The following is a 23,590-nucleotide window of genomic DNA, read 5'->3' as shown; positions in this document are numbered from 1 at the left end:
CATGATAACTCAAGTTACCAAAAAGGTATCACAAAAAAACGGAATGGCCATGGTCAGTTGGTTAGAGCATAGTTCTGAATTGCAAATGTTGCCGATTTCAATCCCAGGTCAGGGCATATACAGGAACAGATTTGTGTTCCTGTCATTCTCTCTCCTACCTCTCTTCTCTTTCTAAAATACAGTAATAAAATAAACAATATAGATAATAGGTATGCATTTATGAGGGTACACATGATGGCTCTATCTGTAGCATGCTGCCTTTTTCTACCCCCTTCTTATACCTCTCAAGGTTTATGCCTCTGTCCTAAGCTCCAAGGTCCCATGTTTTGCCTCTGTAACTTGTTACTGAAGGTTATTTATTCAACAGCTCACTTCTTCAACCTCTGTTTTTCCCTAAATAAACATCTTACAAAGAAAAGCGGGGTATAATTGAAAAGCATATTGATGTTTCTATCTTTCTAATATTAAAAAAAAACCTTAAAAACCCAAAATATTTTTTATGATTCAGTTTATAATATAATCCCCTCATTATCCAAATTCTTTATTTAAAAAATTTTTGTTCACTGATTACAGACAAACAGAAAGTAGGGACAAGGAGAAATATCAATTCTTGTCTGACTTATTTATGCATTTACTGCTTGATTCTCCACCAGAAATCAAACTCATAACCTTGATGTATCAGGATGACACTCGAACATTCTGAGCTACCCAGCCCAGGCTCATTATCCAAATTCTTACATTCTTCCATGGTTTGTTGAAACCTTTCTTCTCTTAAGGGTCTTCATTTATTTTTATACCACTAGAGATACAATTATGCCGACATCTTTTGTTCAAAAGGTGCTGCAACTCTGAGTTGATGCTTCTCATCTCTCTCCCTTTTTATCCTGCTGTCCCTATCCTTATATCTTGCTTACTAAAAAAAAAAAAAAAAAAGGTATATACGTATCAAATTTTAGTGCCCCAGACATAATGATTAGTTTTAATTCTAGGTAGTTTATACTTTTGCAATGGTACTTGGAGTCATTTAAAAAATAAACCATACCCTACAAGTTTTTTTTAATTATAGTTCATTTTTACAGCTTTATGGCCAAAATTTATAGGTAACATTTATTATACATAGTAATTCTGCAAGTTACTAACATTTAGTAAGTTTACTGTTGTGACATTATGAAAATCCAGTTTCTAGAAAATTTCATGACCTCATACATAAAGTAATTAGATGGTTATTATTTTTGTTATGTTTTATAAGTCTTTTCTATATTTTAAATACAATCCTTTACCAGATACATGCGGAAATGTTTTCTCCCAAACTCTGGCTCTAGTCTTCAGTTTCGTAAATGTTGTGCTTGAAAATTCACGTTTTGCCTGACCAGGTTGTGTCTCCGTACATAGAGTGTGGGCCTGGGACGCTGAGGCCCCAGATTTGAAACCCTGAGGTTGCAGGTTTGAGTGCAGGCTCAACAGATTGATGGTGTGGTCATTGGCTTGAGCATGGGATCACAGACATGACCACATCATCACTGGTGTGAGCCCAAGCTCCCTGGGTAACGAAAGGGGTCACTGCCTCAGCTGGAGTCCCCTGGTCAAGGGACATATTAGAAAGCAATCAAGGAACAACTAAGGTGCTGCAACTATGAGCTGATGCTTCTCATCTCTCTCGCTTTCTGTCTGTTTGTCCCTGTCTGTCCCTTTTTATTGCTCACTAAAAAAAAAAGTACAAACGTATTAAATTTTAATTTAGTAAAATTTGTTATATTTTTTTATGATTCATCCTTTACTGTCTTCACTCAGAACTCTGGGTAAGTCGTGTTCAAAAAACTTTCTCCCATTTACTTTGTTAAGTTTTTTTCTTTCACCTCTTATACTTAGATCTGTGATCTATTTTGATCTAATTTTTGTTTAGGGCTGGAGTTAAGGGTCTTAACTCATATTTATGTCACTAGAGATACAAATATACCACCATCTTTTGTTGAAAAGATGTACCACTCTGGCTTATCATAGGACCTTATTCAAAACAAAATAGACATAATATAAATATTTTTGGAATCTCAGTTCTGATTGTGTCCTTCTCACTGATCTCAGACAGTTAATGGCCTCACTTTTAGTAGCCTTTCTCAAAGGACCAGATGCAGCGACAACTTTAAATCCTCCCAGCTGCTCTTTCTCCCGGGTTGGTGATGGCCAGCCTCACACTGTACCCATTTCTCCAAATCTTTTTCTTTTCTGTAAAACCACCTACTGGCTCTGGCCTGGTTGGTAGTAAGGTAGAGCATCGGCCGGCGTGTGGACGTTCTGGGATCGAATGTTAGCCAGGGCACACAGGAGAAATGTCAACATGCCACTCCACCCTTCCCCCTCTCCTTTCACTCTGTCTCTCTCTTCCCCTCCCGCAGCCCAGGCTCCATTGAATCATGTGGGCCGGGGCGCTGAGGATGGCTCCATGGCCTCCGCCTCAAGCACTAGAATGGCTCCAGTTGCAACAGAGCAATGGCTCAGATGGGCGGAGCATCACCACCTAGTGGGCTTGACAGGTGGATCCAGGTCGGGCACATGCAGGAGTCTGTCTCTCTGCCTCCCTGATTTTCACTTTATGGAAAAAACACCAACAAAAAGCCCACTTACTGCATTAATATCTCCGCTGGTAGTTTCCCGTTGTTCTGCCTTTACAAGATGTATGTTTCTCTACAATATTTTATTGTGGACTGTTATACGAACACCTGAGCTACTGACCATTTAAATTATTTAATAAAAAAATTTTTTAATACCAACTTTAAAACCTTCTATGGCCATATGGCATTTTTTCCAAGACCACTGAGTGCTTTCAGCTTCCGAGCTATTTTCCCTCTGAAAACTTCGTCTCTGAAAATACACTCACTTACCTCAAGAGTCAAATACCAGGAAACGAGATATCTGAGAATCTTCCCATTTTCAGCCACCCAGGTTTCAATGTGGCTGCTTTCCTTCTGTGCCGCGTCAGGTCTCCCAACATGGCGGCCTCCAACGCGGCTCCGCGGAGCGAGCGGGCGGGAACACACTGGCTCCAAGCGCAGTGAGAGAATCGCTGGCGTTTCCTCGAATCCTTCAGATCCTCGTCGGCCGCCGTAGGCTGACGAACAATCTCGGTGACGTTGCCAGAACCCTAGTCTGGTTGTGGAAGTGTAAAGTTTAGACTTTCCTCGTGGGCTACAGAAAACCAGGTCAATGCGCTCTTGTCCTTTTAAATTTTCAGAAACATTTTGTCCGGTGGCAGGTTTGTGTCTCACATCACAGAGTGCCTGACATCACAGGGTGGAAGTGGTGCAGTGTGGACCCTGGAACTATGGCGGTGGGAGGAGCCGTGTGGAAGAAGCTCCCAGGTATTTTGGAGGAAGCAGGTGACTGCCTGTGGTTTGGGTACTTTGGGGCAAATAAGCTTTACAAATGTTTTTTAAGTCTGCTTGCTTATATTTTGCATTGGCCTAGGCAGCGCCTGTATGTACTCTGTGGAAAGCTGCGGTGTTTTCTTTCAGTAAGCAGATTGTAAATTGCAGATTCCGTTTCTGCTTGGGACGAGCCATTGTATTGCTACTGTTTGCTGGAGAAGCCTCCCCCCCCCCCCCCCCCCATCCACCGTGGGTGTCATGTTTATGATCCCATGCTCAAGGCAGTGGCCTCAAGGTTTGAAACCTGGGTTCTCAGCAACCCAGGCTGATGCCCTATTCACTGCGTGACCGCGTGTCCAGGCATATATTTTTTTAAGATTTTATTTATTTTAGAGATAGGGGAGAGAGAGAGAGGGAGGAAAGACAGGAGGAAGGAGCGGGAAGCATCAGCTTGTAGTTGCTCCTTATCTGTGTTTTGACTGGGCAAGGCTGGGGCTTCAAACCAGCACTGTGAGCACTCCAGGTTGATGCCCTATCCACAGCGCCACCACAGGTCAGGCCTGATGAGGTTTATAAGAAATTTATTGATGCATCTGCGAATAGATGGGCTGAGTACAGAATAGCGTCAGCCTCGAGAGCCTGGGGATTTAAACTTTTATAGGTGTAATGAGCATGGCTAGCGAGATTAAATTTGGTGGAGACTTTTGGGGCAGGGTCGGGGAAGGGGATCATTTAATGAAAAAATTGCCCCAGCGGGGATATAGGTGTGGGTGGTGAGGGGAGGTGGAAAATCAGTCAGTTTTGCTCTGGTGGAGAGGTAAGGAACCGCCCAGGTGCCAGATCTCTTGAACCAGGCTAGTAGAGGATTTCTGCTTAGCGGTCCTAGACCCCAACCTAACAGGTACAGAGGTACTTTTTGAAGGTAAAAAAAGAAAGTTGTTCTAGAAGCTAGTTATTTCTGAATTGTTAGGAAGATTTCTGTAAGGTGCAGAAGTTTTGTGCAGGGGGAAGAAACAAAAAGAAAAAAGGACTGAGGAAGTAAACAGGTTAAAAAAAAAAGGGACTGCTCTAAGACCTCAGATAAGCAGGAAGCAGAAAATATTGAGATGAGCGTCTCCGTACACCTCAAGAGAAAAAAGAGGCTGGAATGTTAAGACACATCTCACCTTCTATTGCTAAAAGCTTGTACATTCTTGCAGGACAAAATCTGCTTCCTCCTATTATTCTTTAGTAAATCACGCTGCTGTTGGTTTTCAGATAGTCACTGACCAAGGACATAGACCAGGATGTGCTCATCTGAGCACACTAGATGCACCAACCCCCATGTCAGCAGATGCCCAGGGCAGCAGCCCCTAGTGCCTGTAGTTAACACTCCCTCCAGCCCCTCTCAGTTGAAGCTACACTATCCACTGCGCCATCACCTGGTCAGGCTTAAAAAGCCATTCTTACCTTTTTCTCTGCAGAGCCTGCGGTGCCATCACAGTCTCTGTCTGTGCAGGGGTCTGCTCATCAGCATTGTATTTAGTTCCTGTGGCTTATTTGTCTATTGTACTATAATTGTACTGTTATAATTAAAGTAACTTTAAGTCTCCTACCTAACTGATAGAGCATATCTTTCTTTTCTGTTATTAAAGCTGCGTATAGCTGTTAGTTTAGGATTTTGAATGGAATTTCATTCGGTGTATATATACATTTGGGAAACAAAACATTTTAAAATGCATGGACTTCTGAGAGTGTTGTTCACAATGAACTTTTCCATGTACTATTTAAATTGTTGGAATTTATTTCAACTTTTTTAAAAATAAAAAGAGTCTAATATTTAAAAAAAATTGACTGACCAGGCAGTGGTACAGTGGATAGAGCATTGGACTGGGACGTGGAGGACCCATGGTCAAAACCCCGAGGTCACCAGCTTGAGCCTGAGGTTGCTGGCTTGAACAAGGAGTGACTCGGTCTGCTGTAGCCCCCGCGGTAAAGACAGATATGACAAAGAAATCACAGACCAGCTAAGGAGCCTCAGTGAAAAGTGGATGCTTTTCATCTATCTCTCTCTGTCGTTCGGTCCCTGTCTGTCCCTCTCTCTCTGTCTCTAACATGAATTTTTATTGATTGATTGAGTTTAGAGAAAGAGAATGGGAGCAAGAGAGAGCAAGAAATATTGATTGTTCAAATTATTAATGAATTCATCAGTACATTTTTGTATGTTCCCTGACTGGGGATGAGATCTTCATCATTGACATTTCTTGATGACACCAACCAGCTAACTTGAGTTACCCGGCCATGAGTCAACATTTTTTGTTCATTATAAAATATTTCTGTGGGTCTTCAAAATGGTAGTTTATAAATTCTGTACTGTTTCTTGATGGCCTGTATATCTGTCAGTTACTGGCTGAAGTATGTCTCAATGTTGTATGATTAGTCTGAGTGTGTTTATTTCTTCTTTTTTTGTGGTCCAGTTTCACAATACATTTCAAGGCTATGTTGTTAGGTGCATAGGAATGGCAGGATTTTAATATTTCTTTTTCTTTCGAGATTTTTTGGATTGATTTTAAAGAGAGGAGAGAGAGAGAGAGAGAGAGAGAAAGGGTGGAGGTGGTAAAGAGACGGAAGCATGAATTCATAGTAGTTGCTTCTCACTTGTGCCTTGACCTGGCAAGCCCATGGTTTCAAGCCAATAACTTCTGCATTCTGGGTTAACACCTGATCCATTGCACCCAAAGGGTCAGGCAGGAAAGGAATTTCAGGCTTTTACACGGTGGTCAATGGAAACTACTACTACTCAGCGTTGTTTTTCTTTCTCAGTAGTAACTTTAGGGTATTCTGGTTCTTTTTCTGTAAGAGTATGGTTACAGCAGTTTATTTGTGGTGAGACTTTCATGGTGTATCTCTTTCTTTCTTTTCTTTTTTTCCTTTTTTTTTTTTTTTTTTTTTTTTTTAGAGAGAGACCAACTAGAAGGCAGAGAGATGAGAAACATCAACTTGTATTTTCTGCACCTTAATTGTTCATTGATTGCTATCTCAAACATGCTTTAAACACAAGGGTTCCGCAGCGGAACCAGTGTCTCCTTGATTAGGCTGGTGAACTTGGGCTTCAAGCCAGGGACTATAATAAGGTCATGTCTGCGAGCCCATGCTCAAGCTGGTGAGCCCATGCTTTTGCTCATTGAGCACATTATCAAGCCCGATGAGCCCACATGCAAGGCAACAACGTTGGGGTTTTGAACCTGGGTCCTCAGCATTACAGGCAACACTCTGTCCACTGCGTCACCACCTGGTCAGCCATGATGTATCTTTTTCTAACCTTTTATTTTAAGCTTTCCATATCATTATGTTACTTACATGTCACCTATAATAGGATGTTATTTGATTTTAAATTTTATTTGAATTTGACAGTTTTGTAAAGTTTGTATTTAATGTAACTAACAGGAATGCTTATTTTGTTTATACTTAATATAATTTTTCATCTCTTTTAAAACAGTAATCTAAGTGCATTGTAGTGGCTTATATTCTTTTTTCTGTATCTCTTTGTTGTTGTTGTTGTTGTTTTGTCTTCTTTTAAATAATTTTCTAAATTGCACTGATTGATTTTTTTAGAGAGAGAGCAGGAAACGTAATTTGTTGATTCACTTATTTATGCATTCATTGGTTGCTCCTCACATGTGCCCTGACCGGTGATTGAACCTGCAACTTGAGCATATGGGGAAGAAACTCTTAACCAACTGAGCTACTGAACCAGGGCTCGGGTGAGTTTTTAAAGTTATATATTCCACATTTGTATGCCTAAAAATTAAGACAGCTGTTAGTTTTCATCCTGACAGTAGAGATTATGCATAGTGTGGAACTTTATAAATCCTTGTGATAAACAGTGTCTTTACACTCTTCTATGACAATACAGGGATCTCAAGGCACTTCAGCTTCATTTGCCACGTTCCAATTTATTTACCTTATTGTGAACTTTTGTTTTTTATGTGTGTTTCAAACCTTAAATGCTATAATATTTACTTATGAGACAGTGCTAACCTGGTGTAGTGACACTTTTGATGGGAGTGTCCATCTAATATGTCAAGGTTGCATGTTTGATCCTTGCTCAGGGCACAGTTGGAGTCAAGTAATGAGTGTGTATATGGGTTCAACAACAAATCCATGGTCCTTTTTCTCTTCCCCATGCTCTCTCTCTCTCTCTCTCTCATTCTCAAATCAATAAATTAATGCCGGCCCTGGCCGGTTGGCTCAGCGGTGGAGCGTCGGCCTGGCGTGCAGGGGACCTGGGTTCGATTCCCGGCCAGGGCACATAGGAGAAGCGTCCATTTGCTTCTCCACCCCCACCCCCTCCTTCCTCTCTGTCTCTCTCTTCCCCTCCCGCAGCCAAGGCTCCATTGGAGCAAAGATGGCCCAGGCACTGGGGATGGCTCCTTGGCCTCTGCCCCAGGCGCTAGAGTGGCTCTGGTCGCGGCAGAGCGATCCCCCGGAGGGGCAGAGCATCGCCCCCTGGTGGGCAGAGCGTAGCCCCTGGTGGGCGTGCCGGGTGGATCTCGGTCGGGCGCATGCTGGGAGTCTGTCTGACTGTCTCTCCCCGTTTCCAGCTTCAGAAAAATACAAATTAATTAATTAATTAATTAATGCCGGACCAATGCTCTACCAGTGTTCAAACCAGGCATGGCTTTAGGGCCGTAATTTGTATTTACATAGTAATTCTAAACTTGCCGATATTTAGTAAGTTTACAATTGTGACATCGTCAAAATTCAGTTTTTAAAAAATTTTATGACCTCATACATAATGGAATTGGATAGTGGTATTATTGTTATGTTTTGCAAATCATTTGTGTAATTTAAGTACAATTCTTTATTAGATACTTAAAGTGAAAATATTTTCTCACAATTTCTGTTTTTAGTCTTCACTTTCTTAAATGTTGGTGCATCTCTATACCTTCCTTTCTGTCTGTCCCTGTCTGTCTGTCTTTCTGATTGTCTCCCTTTCTTTCACTAGGAAAAAAAAAAAAAGGGAAATGAATTTAGTTACATGGGTGGATGTACTTCTTTCTCTCCATAAAAGTGAAAATGTGCTTACTGAACGCATATTCTCTGTTAAATAAGTAATTCCTGAATATAACTTTAGTTATCTTTCTTACTTTGCAGCTTGCACTTTTTCTTATCTCAAGCAGTGACTGCACTCTCCAATACACAATAGGAAAGTGGGTTTGTCGTGGACATCTGTGTCCTTCCTGATGCCTCCTCATATTACTCACCTGCCAGTGTCTGCAGTTACCAGTTTTTAGAAGGTAGAATCATAAAATATGATTCATCTAAAATTACTAATTAAATGCCATAAAATATTTATATATTCTTTTTAATTTTTAAATGTTTAGAGAGAAAAAGACAGAAACATGGACTCATTTTTGTATGTACCCTGTGTGGGATCGAACTGGCAACCTTTGTGTACCAGAAGATGATCTAACCAACTGAGCTCTCCTGACCAGTATTCTTTATGACAAATAAGTGTATTTAATGTGGTTTATTTCTGCCATTAATTCTTTTTTTGTGTGAAACATAGAGAGGACAGATAGAAGACAGGAAGAGAGAGAGATGAGAAGCATCAGTTCTTTGTTTTGGCATCTTAGTTGTTCATTGATTGCTTTCTAATATGTGCCTTCACTGCAGGGCTACATCAGAACGAGTGACCCCTTGCTCAATCGTGCAGCCTTGGGCGAAAGCCAGCAACCTTGGACTTCAATCCAGTGACCTTTGCGGACATGTTAGGACTCATGAGGTCATATCTATGAACCCTCATGCAACTCAGTGACCCCTTGCTGAAGTCACTGACCGTGGGGTTTCAAACTTGGCATCTCTGTGTTCTAGTCTGACACTATCCACTGAGACATGGCCTGGTCTGGTGTCCTTAGTTCTTTATATATATATATACATTGTTTGCCCAAGATTTCTGTCTCTCCATCTCGCTATTAGTTATATATATATTTTGGTGTTTTCAAGAGAAAAGTTTTTGGTATAGTTCAGTTCTTTCATTGAGTTGATAATTTTATATATAGGTCAGTATTGAAGCTGTATTTACACATATTGTATACGTATATATGTCCTGATAACATACCATATATCTAAAACAACATATATGTATTTTGTATGTGTGATTATGGTATGTATAAAATATAATATGATATATTGTTCTATCAGAACAGCAAGAAACAGATGTTGTGCCACACAATTAAGTAGCCAAATTAAGGAGTCTTTATTTTGAAGCCATTAACCACACAGAGACCTAAGTCAGTCAAATTATGCAACCCAGAACACAGTTTGAAGTCAGCTTTTAAGACAAAATTGTACACTGATTGAGGAATAGGGAGTAGGGGAAGCCTAGCAGTAAAACAAAGCAGTGGAACAAGCTCATTTACAATGCTTATCTATGGGTTTATTTAGAAACAAATGTGAACACCTGCATTCTTTGTTTGCTTTTATGTGCTCTGACCAGGAATGAAAAACACAACCCTGGCTTCTCTGCACAGTGCTCTAACACACTTAGTTATCTGGGTAGGTTTTGATGCGTTGTTTTTTTTTCCATTGATTCGAGCAAGAGAGAGAAAAGCATCTTGTTGTTCCACTTAGTTGTTTCATTTCAGTTGTGCACTCATTCATTGCCTGTCCTCCCCATATAGCAAGGTTGTGGGTTTGATCCTCGCTCAGGGCACATACTGGAGTCAAATAATGAATGCATAAATGGGTGTAACATCAGATCTGTGGTTCTTTCTCTTCAATCTCCCTCTCTGTCTCTCTCTCTCTTTCACAAATGTATCAATAAATAATTAGGCTCAGACCTGTGGTGGTACAGTGTATCAAGCATTCACCTGGAATGCTGAGGTCGCTGGTTCAAAACCCTGGGCTTGCCAGTCAAGGCACGTATGGGAGTTGATGCTTCCTGCTTCTCCCCCTTCTCACTCTCTTTCACTCTCTCTCACTCTCTCTTTTCTAAAACAAATAAGTAAATAAATAAATAAAATACTTTTTTTAAAAATTGGGCTCTTGCAGATTAGCTAAATCGACTAAGAGTTTTGTTATGAAATGACAGAATTGCAGATTCAATCCTCTGCCAGGGTACACACAGGAAGCAAACAATGAGTTCATGACTGAATAAAAAACATGTGAATTCTTCTCTTCCCCTGCTTTTTTTCCCCTTTCTCTCTCTGTCGCTAAAGAAAAAAGCCCTGGCCAGAGAACTTGGTTGGTTGGAGCTTCATCCTGGAGCGCAAAGGTTGCTGGTTTGATTCCCCAGTCAGGGCACATCCAGGAGAAGCTCTGTGTTCTTGTCTCTGCCTTCCTGGCTCTCTCAAAAATAATAATAATAAAAGAAAAACACTGATGATGTGTCTAGTGCATTGTTTTCTCCCTGAAATGGGTGCAGTCACGGGGTGTGCAGAATCGTTTGAGGAGGGATCCGAGCACATGTGGTTTAAGGAAAACAGTGCCCAGATCCCTTCCTTCCATGTGGTCAGCTTTGTATGAGTGATTTTCCTGAGACTCCCCGGCCCCTGAGGATGGTGCAGGGCTGGCTGTCATAGCCCGGGGCTCCTTTGACAGTCACCCACTTAAACTCCACAGGATAACGGGGTCCTCCACCACAGTTGGAAGCTGAGGCTTTATTGGCCAGAAGGATAGACTTCGGGGACACCATGTAAAGGGACAGTAGTGATACTGTGGTCACTGTGTGAGGGTGAGTGCATCTGGGCCCAGAGGAAATGTACCAGTCACTGAATTTTCTCCTAATCCACAGGTCCTGACTCCCCGGAGCAATAGAATCACGAGGAGCGGGAAGACGTTGTAGAATTGGGTGTCAGCATCTCTTGCAACACACCCAACTGAAGACAGGTTTCTGAGCTGAAATTTAGAGCAGACCCACAACACGCCAACACACACCCTCTCTATTTCCAGCTTTTTTCCAGCAATAGAAGAAAATGATTCTGGCTCAGGTGACTTTATGTTTTTTTGTTTGTTTTTTTGAGAGAGAGAAGGAGGGAGCAATATAGACAGGAAGGGAGAGAGATGAGCAGCATCCACTTGTAGTTGAGACAGTTTAGTTGTTCATTGATTAGCTCTCATAATTACTTTTCCCATGAAGTAGGGCTTAAACCAAGTCGGTTACCTTCTGCTCAAGCCAGCAGCCATGGGGTCATTTCGATGATCTTACTCACCGGCTGGCCACCCCACACCAGAGCTGGCGAGCAAGGGTGCTGAAACCAGAGACCTGAGAGTTTCAAATCTGGATCCTCAGGTCTCTGGTTGATGTTCTATCCATTCCGTCAGTACCTGGGTAGGCATTTGTGTTTATTTTAATTTTTTTCTTTATTATCAATTTGAAGAGGACTATGAAAAACTACCTCAGTTAATCTGAGAAATACTGAACTATATCAGTACAATTTCTCTCTCACATTGCACAGTCTTGTGATCTGATGAACGCATAGATGACTGCACAATTGCAGACTACACAGTAAGGCAAAAGTAGCTTTGCAGTTGTTATGTGTAAAACAGAGTTTATTCTTTTATCATTGTTTATGATTGTATTTTTTGTACACACAAATGTAAAAACCTACTTTTTTCCCAACTTGTATTTTACTAGGTATGTGATTATTCAGTTTTATAATAAAATAGTTTTTTTGCTCTATACATTTATCAGATAAAGTAAAATGGGAGAAAAACTAACATTTCTTTTGCATCATCAAAAGCACATCACACCACTAAACAGCACGCTGCTGTTACAGGGATGCCTGACATTTCAGGATGTGGCCGTGAACTTCACCCAGGAAGAGTGGCGGCTCCTGGACCCCGATCAGAAGGACTTGTTCCAGGACGTGATGTTGGAGATCTACAGCCACCTGGTGTCAGTGGGTGAGGACAGCTCCCCTGTGTCACTGAGAAGGTGCCCTGTCAGTGGTGTTTTTCCCCTCAGTTGCTTAACTCAACTGAATAACTATTGTTCTCTGAAAAGAAGAACTTAAGATCCTCCCATTACCTCAGACAAGAAGGTATAACATTCTGCCTCCTGAGACAAAAGGCTTTGTGTTAACAGATGTGAAGCATGTTCGTTTCTTAAAACGTACTGTTCTTTCTGTTGACTGATCCCAGCCCAGTTCAGTAAGTTTAGGTCTTGTGTCATTTTTCCCTCTGAGCAGGGTACCAATCCAGCAAACCAGCTGTACTTTCCAAGTTGGAGCGAGGGGAAGAACCGTGGACAGTAGGGGATGAACCCCAACATCTGCTCTGTCCAGGTGAGTGGGTGACAACTAGCCAGTAAGTCGGGGGGCTGAATGGCAGGAAGTCATACTCTAGTCAGAGAACACATCAGACCTGTAACATTGGATGAAGAAACCAAACCACCCCTTTACGTATGAGAACCCTTTTTATTTCTAGAAATTTAGAGGGAAACATACCCCTTTTTTCTCATTGAGTAATGACACCTATTGGTTTCATCTACATCACAGTTTTGTTTGTGTGCTTTTATTCTAGCATTCTCAGATTTTACTCTCTGTCTTGGCCACAGAGTCTCAGCCTGTGTTACCCCCTCCGTTTCTGAGAAATTCCATTTTCTGGGCTTCTTTGGAAAGATAGAATTATCAATTCATCAGTTTTCTTACCACTCAGCCTTTGTGCCCTGTTTGGAAATAGTGATTTTCTACCATAAAATCCATCCACACGATGGATGCTGTGATGCCACGAGAGTCTGGTTTTCATTGTGCATTTATGTCGTTCTTCGCCTCCCTTCTCTCCAGCTTTTTTCATACTCAGTTCTCATCACTGTTAAATGTTTCCTCAATTCTCATTGCTGAACCTATATTGGTATTTCAAATGGACTCCCAGACTGACATCTCCCCCAGTGTTGTCTATTGTGCGCTTCCTTCCTGTGCATCATACCCATTGCCATGACAGCCAACCTCCAACTTCCCATTCTGTGTGAGAGCAAGAATCACATTCTTTCCATCCTTTCTAAAATTTAGAATTCTGCACTAGACATTTTAAATTACATCTGTCCTAGCATCACCTATGATGTTCGCTACTTTCTGAGCTCTTTTTGTTTTGTTTTACTCATTTATTTTTTTCTATGTAGCTCTCTTCTTAAAGGCCTGTATTGCTTCATTTAATGAACAAGAATAGATCTTGTTACCATGCAGCACGAGTTCCAGCTCAAACTAGTTCCCAATTTACAAGTGCTTCATGTGCCATCCTTCCCAGTTTTCCTAAATCAGATTTTCTTCTTTGGTTGATGTTATCGCTGCCTTTGTTTTCCTGAAGATTCTGATTTTACATCATATACTTAATGGTTTTATTTAGATTTAATTCACATACCAATTAGTTTAGCTACTTAAATAAATAGCTAATATGTTTTTAGTTTATTCGTTTAGTTGTACAACCATCAGTGTAACAGTCAATTTTGGGGCGTTTTATGTGTATACATTTTCATGGTGCTTTTTATATCCATAGCTTTGTAGCAGCTTTCAGAATTGTAAAGAGTGAATTCTCTGAGTCTGTTCTTCTCTTTCAAGATTATTTTGAGGTCCTGGCTGGTTGGTTCAGTGGTAGAGCATCGGCCCAGCATGTGGAAGTCCCAGGTTCCATTCCCGATCAGGGGGCACAGGACAAGCACCTATCTCCTTCTCCACCCTTCCCCCTCTCTGTTCTATTTCTCCTCCCGTCCCACAGCCAAGGCTCTATTGGAGCATGTGGGCACAGGTGCTGAGGATGGTTCCATGGCCACTGCATCAGGTGCTAGAATGGCTTCAGTTGCAATGGAGCAATGCCCCAGATGGGCAGAGCATTGCCCCCTGTGGGCTTGCCGAGTGGATCTTGGTTGTGCACATGTAAAAGTGCTTCTCTGCCTCCCCTGTTCTCACTTCAGAAAAGTAAAAAAGAAAAGAAATAGAGATCATTTTGACATTTGGATTTTCCAATTTCTATTTGAATTTTAATATCAGCCTGTCAATTTCTGCAAAACTAACCAGCTAGTGTTTCAACAGTGATTACATTGACTCTATCTCATTGGTTAGTAATTTTGTCTACTACATACTCTTCATACTAATCTAGGATTATTGGGTGTTCTTTTGTTTAATTAGTCTTTGATTTCTTCCAAGAACATTTTCTAATATTTAGAATAAAACATTTCAGCCTTTATTTATTTATCAATATTTGTGTGTGTGTGTGTGTGTGTGTGTGTGTGTGTGTGTGACAGAGAGAGAGACACAGAGAGGGACAGATAAGAACAGACACACAGGAAGGGAGAGAGATAAGAAGTATCAGTTCTTTGTTGCAGCTCCCTAGTTATTCATTGATTACTTTCTTATATGTACTTTCTCACTGGGGGGCTGCAGCAGAGTGACTGACTCCTTGCTAAAGCCAGTGACCTTGGCCTCAAGCCAGTGACCTTGGGCTTCAAGACAGTGACCATGTGTTCAGACTAGCAACCCTGGTGTCATGAGGTTGCTCAAGCCAGCGACCTCACGCTCAACTGGTGATCCTGTGCTGAAGCCGGCAACATCGGGCTTTAGAACCTAGGTCCTCTGCATCCCAGTCTGAGGCTCTATTTTCTGCCCCACAGCCTTCTCAGGCCAGCTTTTCTTAAATTAAACCTATGTGTGATTTTCTTCTTTATTATGCAGAAAATGGTATTGTTTTCTTGATTGCATTTATTATTTTTTGTTAGAACATTACAATAATATTGCCTTCCCATCAAATTTTGATGACACAAGATGCCAGATAGTCTTGTTTCCTGTCATATGAAGTGGCAGCTGCTCCTGCATTGACCTTCATGATATGCTATCATCTTGATGAGAAAGTTTGTCCTCTTCTGAAAGACTCTTTAATGTGTTCCATAACTCTGATTTCCGCCAGCATGCTGTGATTGCTTTATGTCTTTAAAACTTGCATTTTGCCTGACCAGGCAGTTGCGCAGTGGATAGAGTATCGGACTGGTACTCAGAAGACCCAGGTTTGAGACCTCGAGGTTGCCAGCTTGAGCGTGGGCTCATCTGGTTTAAGCAAAGCTCACCAGCTTGGAACCCAGGTGGGTTCTGATGGCTTGTGCAAGGGGTCACTCCATCTGCTGTATCCCCACGGTCAAGGCACATATGCGAAAGCAATCAATGAACAACTAAGGTGCCACAACAAAGAATTGATGTTTTTCATCTCTCTTCCTTCCTGTCTGTACCCATTTATCCTTTTCTTTGACTCTCTCTGTCTCTGTCAGAAAAAAACAAAACAAAACAACTTGTGTTTTGAGCCTGGCCTGTGGTGTCCCACTGGAGAAAGCACCCACCGGGAACACTAAGGTTGCCGGCTGGAAAACTGTGGGGTTGACTGGTCAAGGCACATGTGTAATTTGAAGCTTCCTGCTCCTCCCCTTTCTCTGTCTCCCCTTCTTCTCTCTAAACCGCATAAAGTCTAAAAATAAAATATCAACTTCGTTCAAAGCCTGACCTGTGGTGCTTCAGTGGATAGGGCAGTGATGGAGAATGCAGAGGTTGCCAATTGGAAGCCCTGGGCTTGCAGGGTCAAGGGACATGCGGCAAGCAATGAACAACTGAAATGAAGCAACTATTAGTTGATACTTTTTGCCCCACACTAGCTCTCTTCTCTCTATGTACTATCAATAAAAAAATCTTTTTATTTTATTTTTAATTTAATGAGAGGAGGGGAAGCAGAGACAGATTCCCCCATGTGCCCCTAACGAGGATCCACCAGGGAAGCCCACCAGGGGGCAAAGCTCTGCTTACCTGAAGCCCTTCCTCTGTTACAATCAGAGCCATTTTTTAGTCCCCAAGGTGAAGGCCATGGAGCCATTGTCAGCGCCCCGGGCCAACTTGTTCTAATCAAGCCAGGGCTGCAGGATGGGATTAAAAGAAAGATTGAAGTGACAGGGGCAGGTAGATGGCTGGAGAAGAAGATGAGCACTTCTCCTGTGTTCCCTGACCGGGAATAAAACTGGAGACATCCACACTCCAGGCTGATGCTGTGACATTGAGTTACCAGCCAGTGCTATATTATTATTATTATTATTGTTATTATTATGATTAATCTTTTCCCATATTAGCAGTTGTAAACATAATTTTTTCCCACCCGTATTCTCTGATAATCTCCACTGTTTAGGTTTCCATTGTGTCTTTTACTATCTTTACAGGCTGATTGCCTTTACTTCTTTGCTTCAGGTTTCTTCCACTGGGTAGTTACTAAACTGAGTGTCTTAAAAATTAATTCAGTTCTGATACTATCTACTTAGAACTAGTGTCAGAACCTACATGTTAAGAGTTCATTTCCACAAGACTTCCTTCATTTGTGATGTCGATTTGTGTGTCCAGATTATAACCTGTGCTTCTGACCAGTTGGATAAGTTGGAGGTTCTCATGAGCTCTTCCTTGAATTCAATTAATTTCCTAGAGCTGGTTACAAAAGCAGAGGAATACTAATGATTATTCATTTATTTTAAAGAAGACAGATGAATAAGTACATAAGAGAAGGTCTGAAGTATTCCTGAATACAGGCCTTTCTCTGTTCATGGAACTGAGATGAACCATGCACCAGGCACAGGGATATGTTAACTTATCCAAAAGCTGATCAGATATGAAAAATGATTTTTATAGAGTTTATAGCTCTAGGCCATCTCTTCTGTCCTAGAGGACAGTTGTTGGGGCTGAAGTTAAACCTTCCACACTTTGGTCCTTCTGGTAACGAGCTGCATCCTGAGGCCATGTAGAAACTTGTGCTTAGGTTCCTCAGTAGCATACAGTCAGCCTTTTTTGAAATGTTCTTTTATGCAGAATAAAAAATACTCTTATCACTTCTGAAATTATGAAGGTTTTACAAACTCAGTGTCAGAAACAAAATTTACCTTGTCTTCACTAAACCCAATACAAAGACCAGTGTCCCAACATTCCGTGTCCTGCAGTCTCATTTGTTCTTGTCAGACTAGCATACTCTGTATTCTGGTTGCATCCAGGTTTGTTCTATATTCAGCCTTGGAATACACATGGCTGCTAGTTGTTGGTCTGCTTCTGTGATTTTTTAAGATCCCATTGCTGGTTGTAGAATTTGTGAATGAATGAGGTGGCCACATTTTTCAAGCAAGAGAATAACCACATGAAGGCATTTCTTTTCCCTAGTACTATCCCGAGGATATGTTAAAATCCTGTAATAAGTCACTTCAGTAGCATAATCTCTGCAGTTATCAAAAGGAATTGTTTTGGCCCTGGTTGCTGACTCAAAGGTTCGAGTATCGGCCCAGCATATGCATACCCCAGATTTGATTCCTGGTCAGAGCACCCTGGAGATGCCATGAACCAGCGCAGCTAGTAATTTCAGTGTTGAGGGAGAACAGTGCAATGCTTTAGTATATAGCATAGACAATTAAAGCCTTTAAGCCAATATACAAATAGGGAAATCTCTGATACAAAGCCACTCCTCATCTGAGGCATAAATTGGATTCCTCATAAAAGTGCCCACCCTGCATCATGCAACAGTCAAGGGTGTGGGGAAAACCTTAGTGTTGAAAAAATCTTGGTATTAAAAGATCTTAGTGTTAAGAGATCTTAGTATTAAAAGAGAGGGAAAGGCTCAGTCCCAAACCAAGCCTTAGGCTACAACGACCCCACCAGCCCACAGCCCGTCTCCCGCAGGAGAAGTAACCATCTGCTTTTCTTCCCCATCCTCTAGTCATTCTCTCCTCTCTTTCCCTTTCACAGGCAGTGGCTGGCTTTGTTCCACCATGGCACCAGGAGTTCAGGATGCCCTGGTCTGTCAGTGTACACTTCCCTCAGGTACTATGAATAGCTCATTACTTTAGCATTGGATTCACATGGAGTTGCCAGGTGGATCCAAGTCAGAGCACATGCCAAAATATGCCTCATCATTTCCCTATGTCTCTCACCTTAAAAGAAATAATGGAAAACAATAAGAATGAAAGAACGTTTTTAAACAAAATATGCTTTTATTATGTAGAAAACTTCAAGAGGTTTACAGGCTCTGTGTCTAGAATCTGGATGACTCTAAGTATATATCTTTTTTTTACAACCTGTGGGGTATCACTAAAGAGTAACTTTACAGAAAGTTATAACAAATTTTAATTTCAAACTAAGATTATGAAAGATTATAGGATGATCTACTGTTCTCCTCTTTCCTAGAAATGAAGAAAGTTAATGTGCCTTTGCAAAGTCCCTTCCAAAGTCCAGCCACTGAGAAGAGTGGAGAAGAATGCTATGAACATGATATGTTTGCAAATATTGTTAATCAAAAGGAAAGCCAGTCCCTATTGAGGCAACACTGCGATATGTTGGAGATATGTGGAAAACCTTTAAAATCAAAATTAAGTTTTGAAAACCAAACCACAAGTTTTAATTTAAAGAACTCTGTTCCCTTGAATGGAGATGGGACATCCATTACACGTCATATCCATGAACAGTTCTACACTGAAATTAGGTTGCATTCCAATACCAAGTCCATTGAAAATAAGTCGCAGGTCACTCAGCGACAGACAACTGACAATGGAGAGGAAGCCCACACATGCACTAAATGTGGGATAACTTTTGTCAAGATGGCTCAGCTCATTGATCATCACAGAATTCATAGTAGAGAGAAACCTTATGGATGCAGTCTATATCAGAAAGCCTCCAGAAAATGCAGTGAAAAAATTCATACAGGACTGAATCAGAGTGAATACAATATATATAATAAAACCTTCAATAAATCACAGTTGAATATACATAAGAAAACTAGTGTGGAAAAGAAACCATACACGTGTAGTGAATGTGGGAAATGTTACATTTATAGGTATCAGCTCAGCAATCATCAGCGAACTCATACAGGAGAGAAGCCATATGTATGCAGGGAGTGTGGGAAAGGCTTTCCAGGAAAGAAGAATCTCATTATACATCAAAGGACTCATACAGGAGAGAAGCCTTATGTATGCAGTGAATGTGGGAAAGGCTTTTCAGGGAAGAGTAGTCTGATTAGACATCAAGTGATTCATACAGGAGCGAAGCCATATGTATGCAGTGAATGTGGCAAAGGCTTTTCAATGAAAACTCCACTGATTATACATCAAAGGACTCATACGGGAGAGAAGCCTTATGTATGCAGCGAATGCGGGAAAGGCTTTTCAGTGAAAACTCAACTGATTATACATCAAAGAACTCATACGGGAGAGAAGCCATATGTATGCAGTGAGTGTGGGAAAGGCTTTTCAGTGAAAACTCAACTGATTATACATCAAAGGACTCATACAGGAGAGAAGCCGTATATATGCAGTGAGTGTGGGAAAGGCTTTATAGAGAAGCGCCCATTGATTGTACATCAAAGAAATCATACGGGAGAGAATCCATATGTATGCAGTGAGTGTGGGAAAGGCTTTATAGAGAAGCGCCTACTGATTGTACATCAAAGGACTCATACGGGAGAGAAGCCGTATGTATGCAGTGAGTGTGGGAAAGGCTTTATAGTAAAGAGCCCACTGATTCAACATCAAAGGACTCATACAGGAGAGAAGCCGTATGTATGCAGTGAATGTGGGAAAGCCTTTTCAGAGAAGAGTAGTCTGATTAGACATCAAATGATTCATACAGGAGAGAAGCCGTTTGTATGCAGTGAATGTAGGAAAGGCTTTTCAGTGAAAACTCACCTGATTAGACATCAAAGGACTCACACAGGAGAGAAGCCGTATGTATGCAATAAATGTGGGAAAGGCTTTTCAGAGAAGAGTAATCTGATTAAACATCAAATGATTCATACAGGAGAGAAGCCATATGTATGCAGTGAATGTGGAAAAGGCTTTTCAAGGAAGCGGCCACTGATTGCACATCAAAGCATTCATACGGGAGAAAAGCCTTATGTATGTATACAGTGAATGTGGGAAAGGCTTTGCATTGAAGCATCGACTGTACATCAAAGGACTCATATAGAAGAGAAATCCTCTTTATGTTTAGTATGTGGGAATGTTTTTCACAGGAAGAGTGATCTAACTGTACAGAAGCATGCTCATTCCTTAGTGAAACCATGAATATGCAATGAATGTGGGAAAGTCTGCCCCATGAAAAGTAATATCAATGTATATATGAAACCTCATAGAAAATATGCAAATGCAGTGATTATTGTAAAACTCCCTTTTTAAAAGAATTTTTAAAATTTAAGTAAAAGGTAAGATTGGTGCAGGAGCAGAGCTAGAGGCATCAACTTCCACAAGTTGCTTCCCATATATGCCTTGATCAGGCAGGCCCAGGATTTCAAATGAGGGACCTCAACATTCCAGGTTTATAGCCTACAGGGGTCCCCAAACTTTTTACACAAGGGGCCAGTTCACTGTCCCTCAGACTGTGAGAGGGCTGCCACATACAGTGCTCCTTTCACTGACCACCAATGAAAGAGGTGCTCCTTCCAGAAGTGTGGCGGGGGTGGATAACTGGCCTCGGGGCCTCGTGCAGCCCGCAGGCCATAGTTTGGGGATGCCTGGTGCACCAACACAAGTCAGGTATTTTGGTGAAGGCTTTAAGAAGATATGCATGATGGCGTGATCAGGTGGAGGTGCTTTGAATAGAGTTTCACCTGGGATGCTGAGGATTTAGGTTTGAAATTCCTAGGTTACCAGCTTGATTGTAGGCACACCAGCTTAAGCAGAAGTTTACTGGCTTGAGTGTGGGATCATACACTTAACCTCGTGGTTGCTGGCTTGAAGTCCAAGGCCGGCTTCAGCATTAGGTCATGAATATGACCTCATGGTCACTGGTTTAAACCCAAGTTTGCTGCCATGAGGAAGGGGCCCCTAGCTCAGCTGGAACCCTCTAGTTATGTATGAGAAAGCAATTTATAAACGTGTCAGAACAATGAGTTGATGCTTCTCATTTCTCTCCCTTTTAGTCTGTCTAGATGTATGTCTGTGTTTCTATTTCAAAAAAACCAACCATATGGCTCATGAAACATCAGTGATTTGCCAGAAAAGACTTCATTTGCATATACTGAATATGGAAATTAAATTCTCATTGAGTAAAGGTTGTCTCATTATCTATTGGAGAATTCACACAGGAGAGTAATCCTACAAATGTCATGAATGTGGGAAACTACCAGTGCAAAGTCAAGACTCAGTGTTCATCGAGAAACATAAAAGAGAGGCTCTGTGGGTGCAGCAATTGTGGGAAAGCTGTTTTCACTTATTTATTTTTGTTACACATAAGAATTCACAGGACATTGCTTTGTAGATGCCTGTTGCCAGTTGTATGTCCTCCATATAATTCTATGCAATGAAGAATAACAATACAAAAAGAATAAAAAAAGGAATAACTTAGAGCAACAAACATGGTTCTGTCCTGATCATTTAGATCATATATTAAAACAATTTACTAAACATTCTCATGCAATCAGGCTTGATAATATTTTAGGAAATTGTATCTGTAAAATGTGTATACTGAGAGAGATTCTATGAATGTGGCACACTAGGAAACCATGCAGTGGAATGTAGACTCATATGAGATCATCAGAAATTATGAGTGGACGTTTGTAATTGTGGAAATGAAGGGTCAGAAAGTAAGACCTCAAGAAATGTCAGTTTACACTAGTGAAATACTTCCATGTGGGACTGAATATGGTGAGGTTTAGCACTACCTCATGTTCCTCATCACGACATGAAATACATGCAGAAATAAAGACCGAATTTGGTGGTTTTAGCAAAACCTCAGATAACTTGGAGTAGAAAAGAATTCTTGAATGAAAAAGCATTCTGCCACAAACCTAAACAGACAGTCCACCTTTCAAGCACTTTGGGACAGAACACCTTCAGCCATATATATTTTCAAAAAACCTTTATGTGTTTATTTGAGGCAAACTGATTATATATGCTGCGAAGCACGATCCCAAATGCTCCAGAATCCACCTTGTTTCTGTTTGCTTTGTAATTGAAATTATAAGATAATGGAGTTGCTCTCAACGTGAGTTAAACCTAATGTGTACAACAGTGTTCTGTGCCTTTTTCAATATGTTTTGCTTTTTCTTAAAGTTTGTGTTATTTTAGAATTCTTGAAGTACTTCAGAGTTAATATGTTCATTTCAGTAATAACATATTTTGATGTGTTGACCTTTATAAGTGGCATTGAGTGTTGTATGAAATCAATAATTTTAGCCTGACTTCTGGCTCACTGGGTCAAGGATGGACCAGGAATGCTGAGGTTGTCTGTTTGAATCCCCGGATTACCTTGTTAAGGCACATACAAGAAGCAGCAAATATGACTTGATGCTTTATTTTGTTTCTTTGTTTTTTATTTTTGTGAAGTGGGAAGCAGGGAGGCAGAAAGACAGACTTTCACATTCACCTGACTGGAATCCCCCCAGCATGCCCACCTAGGGTGGTGATCCTCTGCCCATCTAGGGAGATACTCCATTTTAACTGATGCCATTGTAGCACCTGAGGCAAGGCCATGGAGCCATCCTTAGCACCTGGGCCAACGTTGCTTCAAAGGTGCCTTGGCTGAGGGTGGGGAAGAGAGAGATGGAAAGTAGAGGGGAAAGGGTGAAGAAGCAGATTTGTGCTTCTGCAGTGTTCCCTGACCGGGAATTGAACAGGGATTTCCAGTCGCCGGGCTGACGCTCTACAACTAAGCTAAATGGGCAGGGTGAGTTGATGCTTTTTAATCCTTCCTCCTACACCATATTCTGTGTTTCTTTCTAAAATCAATAAAACCTTTTAGAAGTACTTCTAAGTAACTTTTAATTTGTTATTTATTTTTACTTTTTAAAGCGAGAGAAGGGGAAATAGACTTCCACATGCACCCCCACTGGGATTCAACCAGAAAACCCTTTCTGCGGTCAATGTTTCAATCAACCAAGCTATCCTCACCATGTGAGACTGACGCTCGAACCGATCACGACACTGCCAGTGAGAAAGGAAGAGAGTGGATGACCTGGTGACCCAGTGGATAAAGTGTCTATCTGGAATGTTGACGTCCCTGGCTCAAAACCTGGGGCTTACCCAGTCAAGGCACATATGGGAGTTGATGCTTCCTGCTCTTCCCTGTTCTCTCTTTCTTTTCCAAAAATGTATAAATTAAACCTTGTTTTTTAAGACATTGAAGAGAGAGAGAAGGAGTAGAGGAAGGGGAAGAGAAGCAGATAGTTGTTTCTCATGTATGTTTTTTTTATTATTATTTATTTATTTTAAAGAGGGAAGAGAGGAACAGGATGCATCAACTTCCATATATTCCTTGACT

The 23,590-nt window shown here is 41.1% G+C and overlaps 1 protein-coding gene across 1 annotated transcript; it reads left to right on the top strand.

Moving 5' to 3' along the window:
- Nucleotides 1-3,156: 3,156 nt before the first annotated feature.
- LOC136399235 (zinc finger protein 432-like) lies at nucleotides 3,157-21,845 on the top strand. The gene is given in 7 exon segments (XM_066374232.1): nucleotides 3,157-3,356; nucleotides 11,140-11,335; nucleotides 12,125-12,251; nucleotides 12,536-12,631; nucleotides 18,527-20,238; nucleotides 20,240-20,273; nucleotides 20,276-21,845. Coding segments are annotated over 6 exon segments (2,106 nt in total). The 5' UTR covers nucleotides 3,157-3,356; nucleotides 11,140-11,320; the 3' UTR covers nucleotides 20,398-21,845.
- The last annotated feature ends 1,745 nt before the right edge of the window (nucleotides 21,846-23,590 follow it).

The sequence above is a fragment of the Saccopteryx leptura genome, chromosome 3 (assembly GCF_036850995.1).
Source record: "Saccopteryx leptura isolate mSacLep1 chromosome 3, mSacLep1_pri_phased_curated, whole genome shotgun sequence".
Taxonomy (NCBI): Eukaryota; Metazoa; Chordata; class Mammalia; order Chiroptera; family Emballonuridae; genus Saccopteryx; species Saccopteryx leptura.
This window is presented reverse-complemented; position numbering and strand designations above follow the sequence as displayed.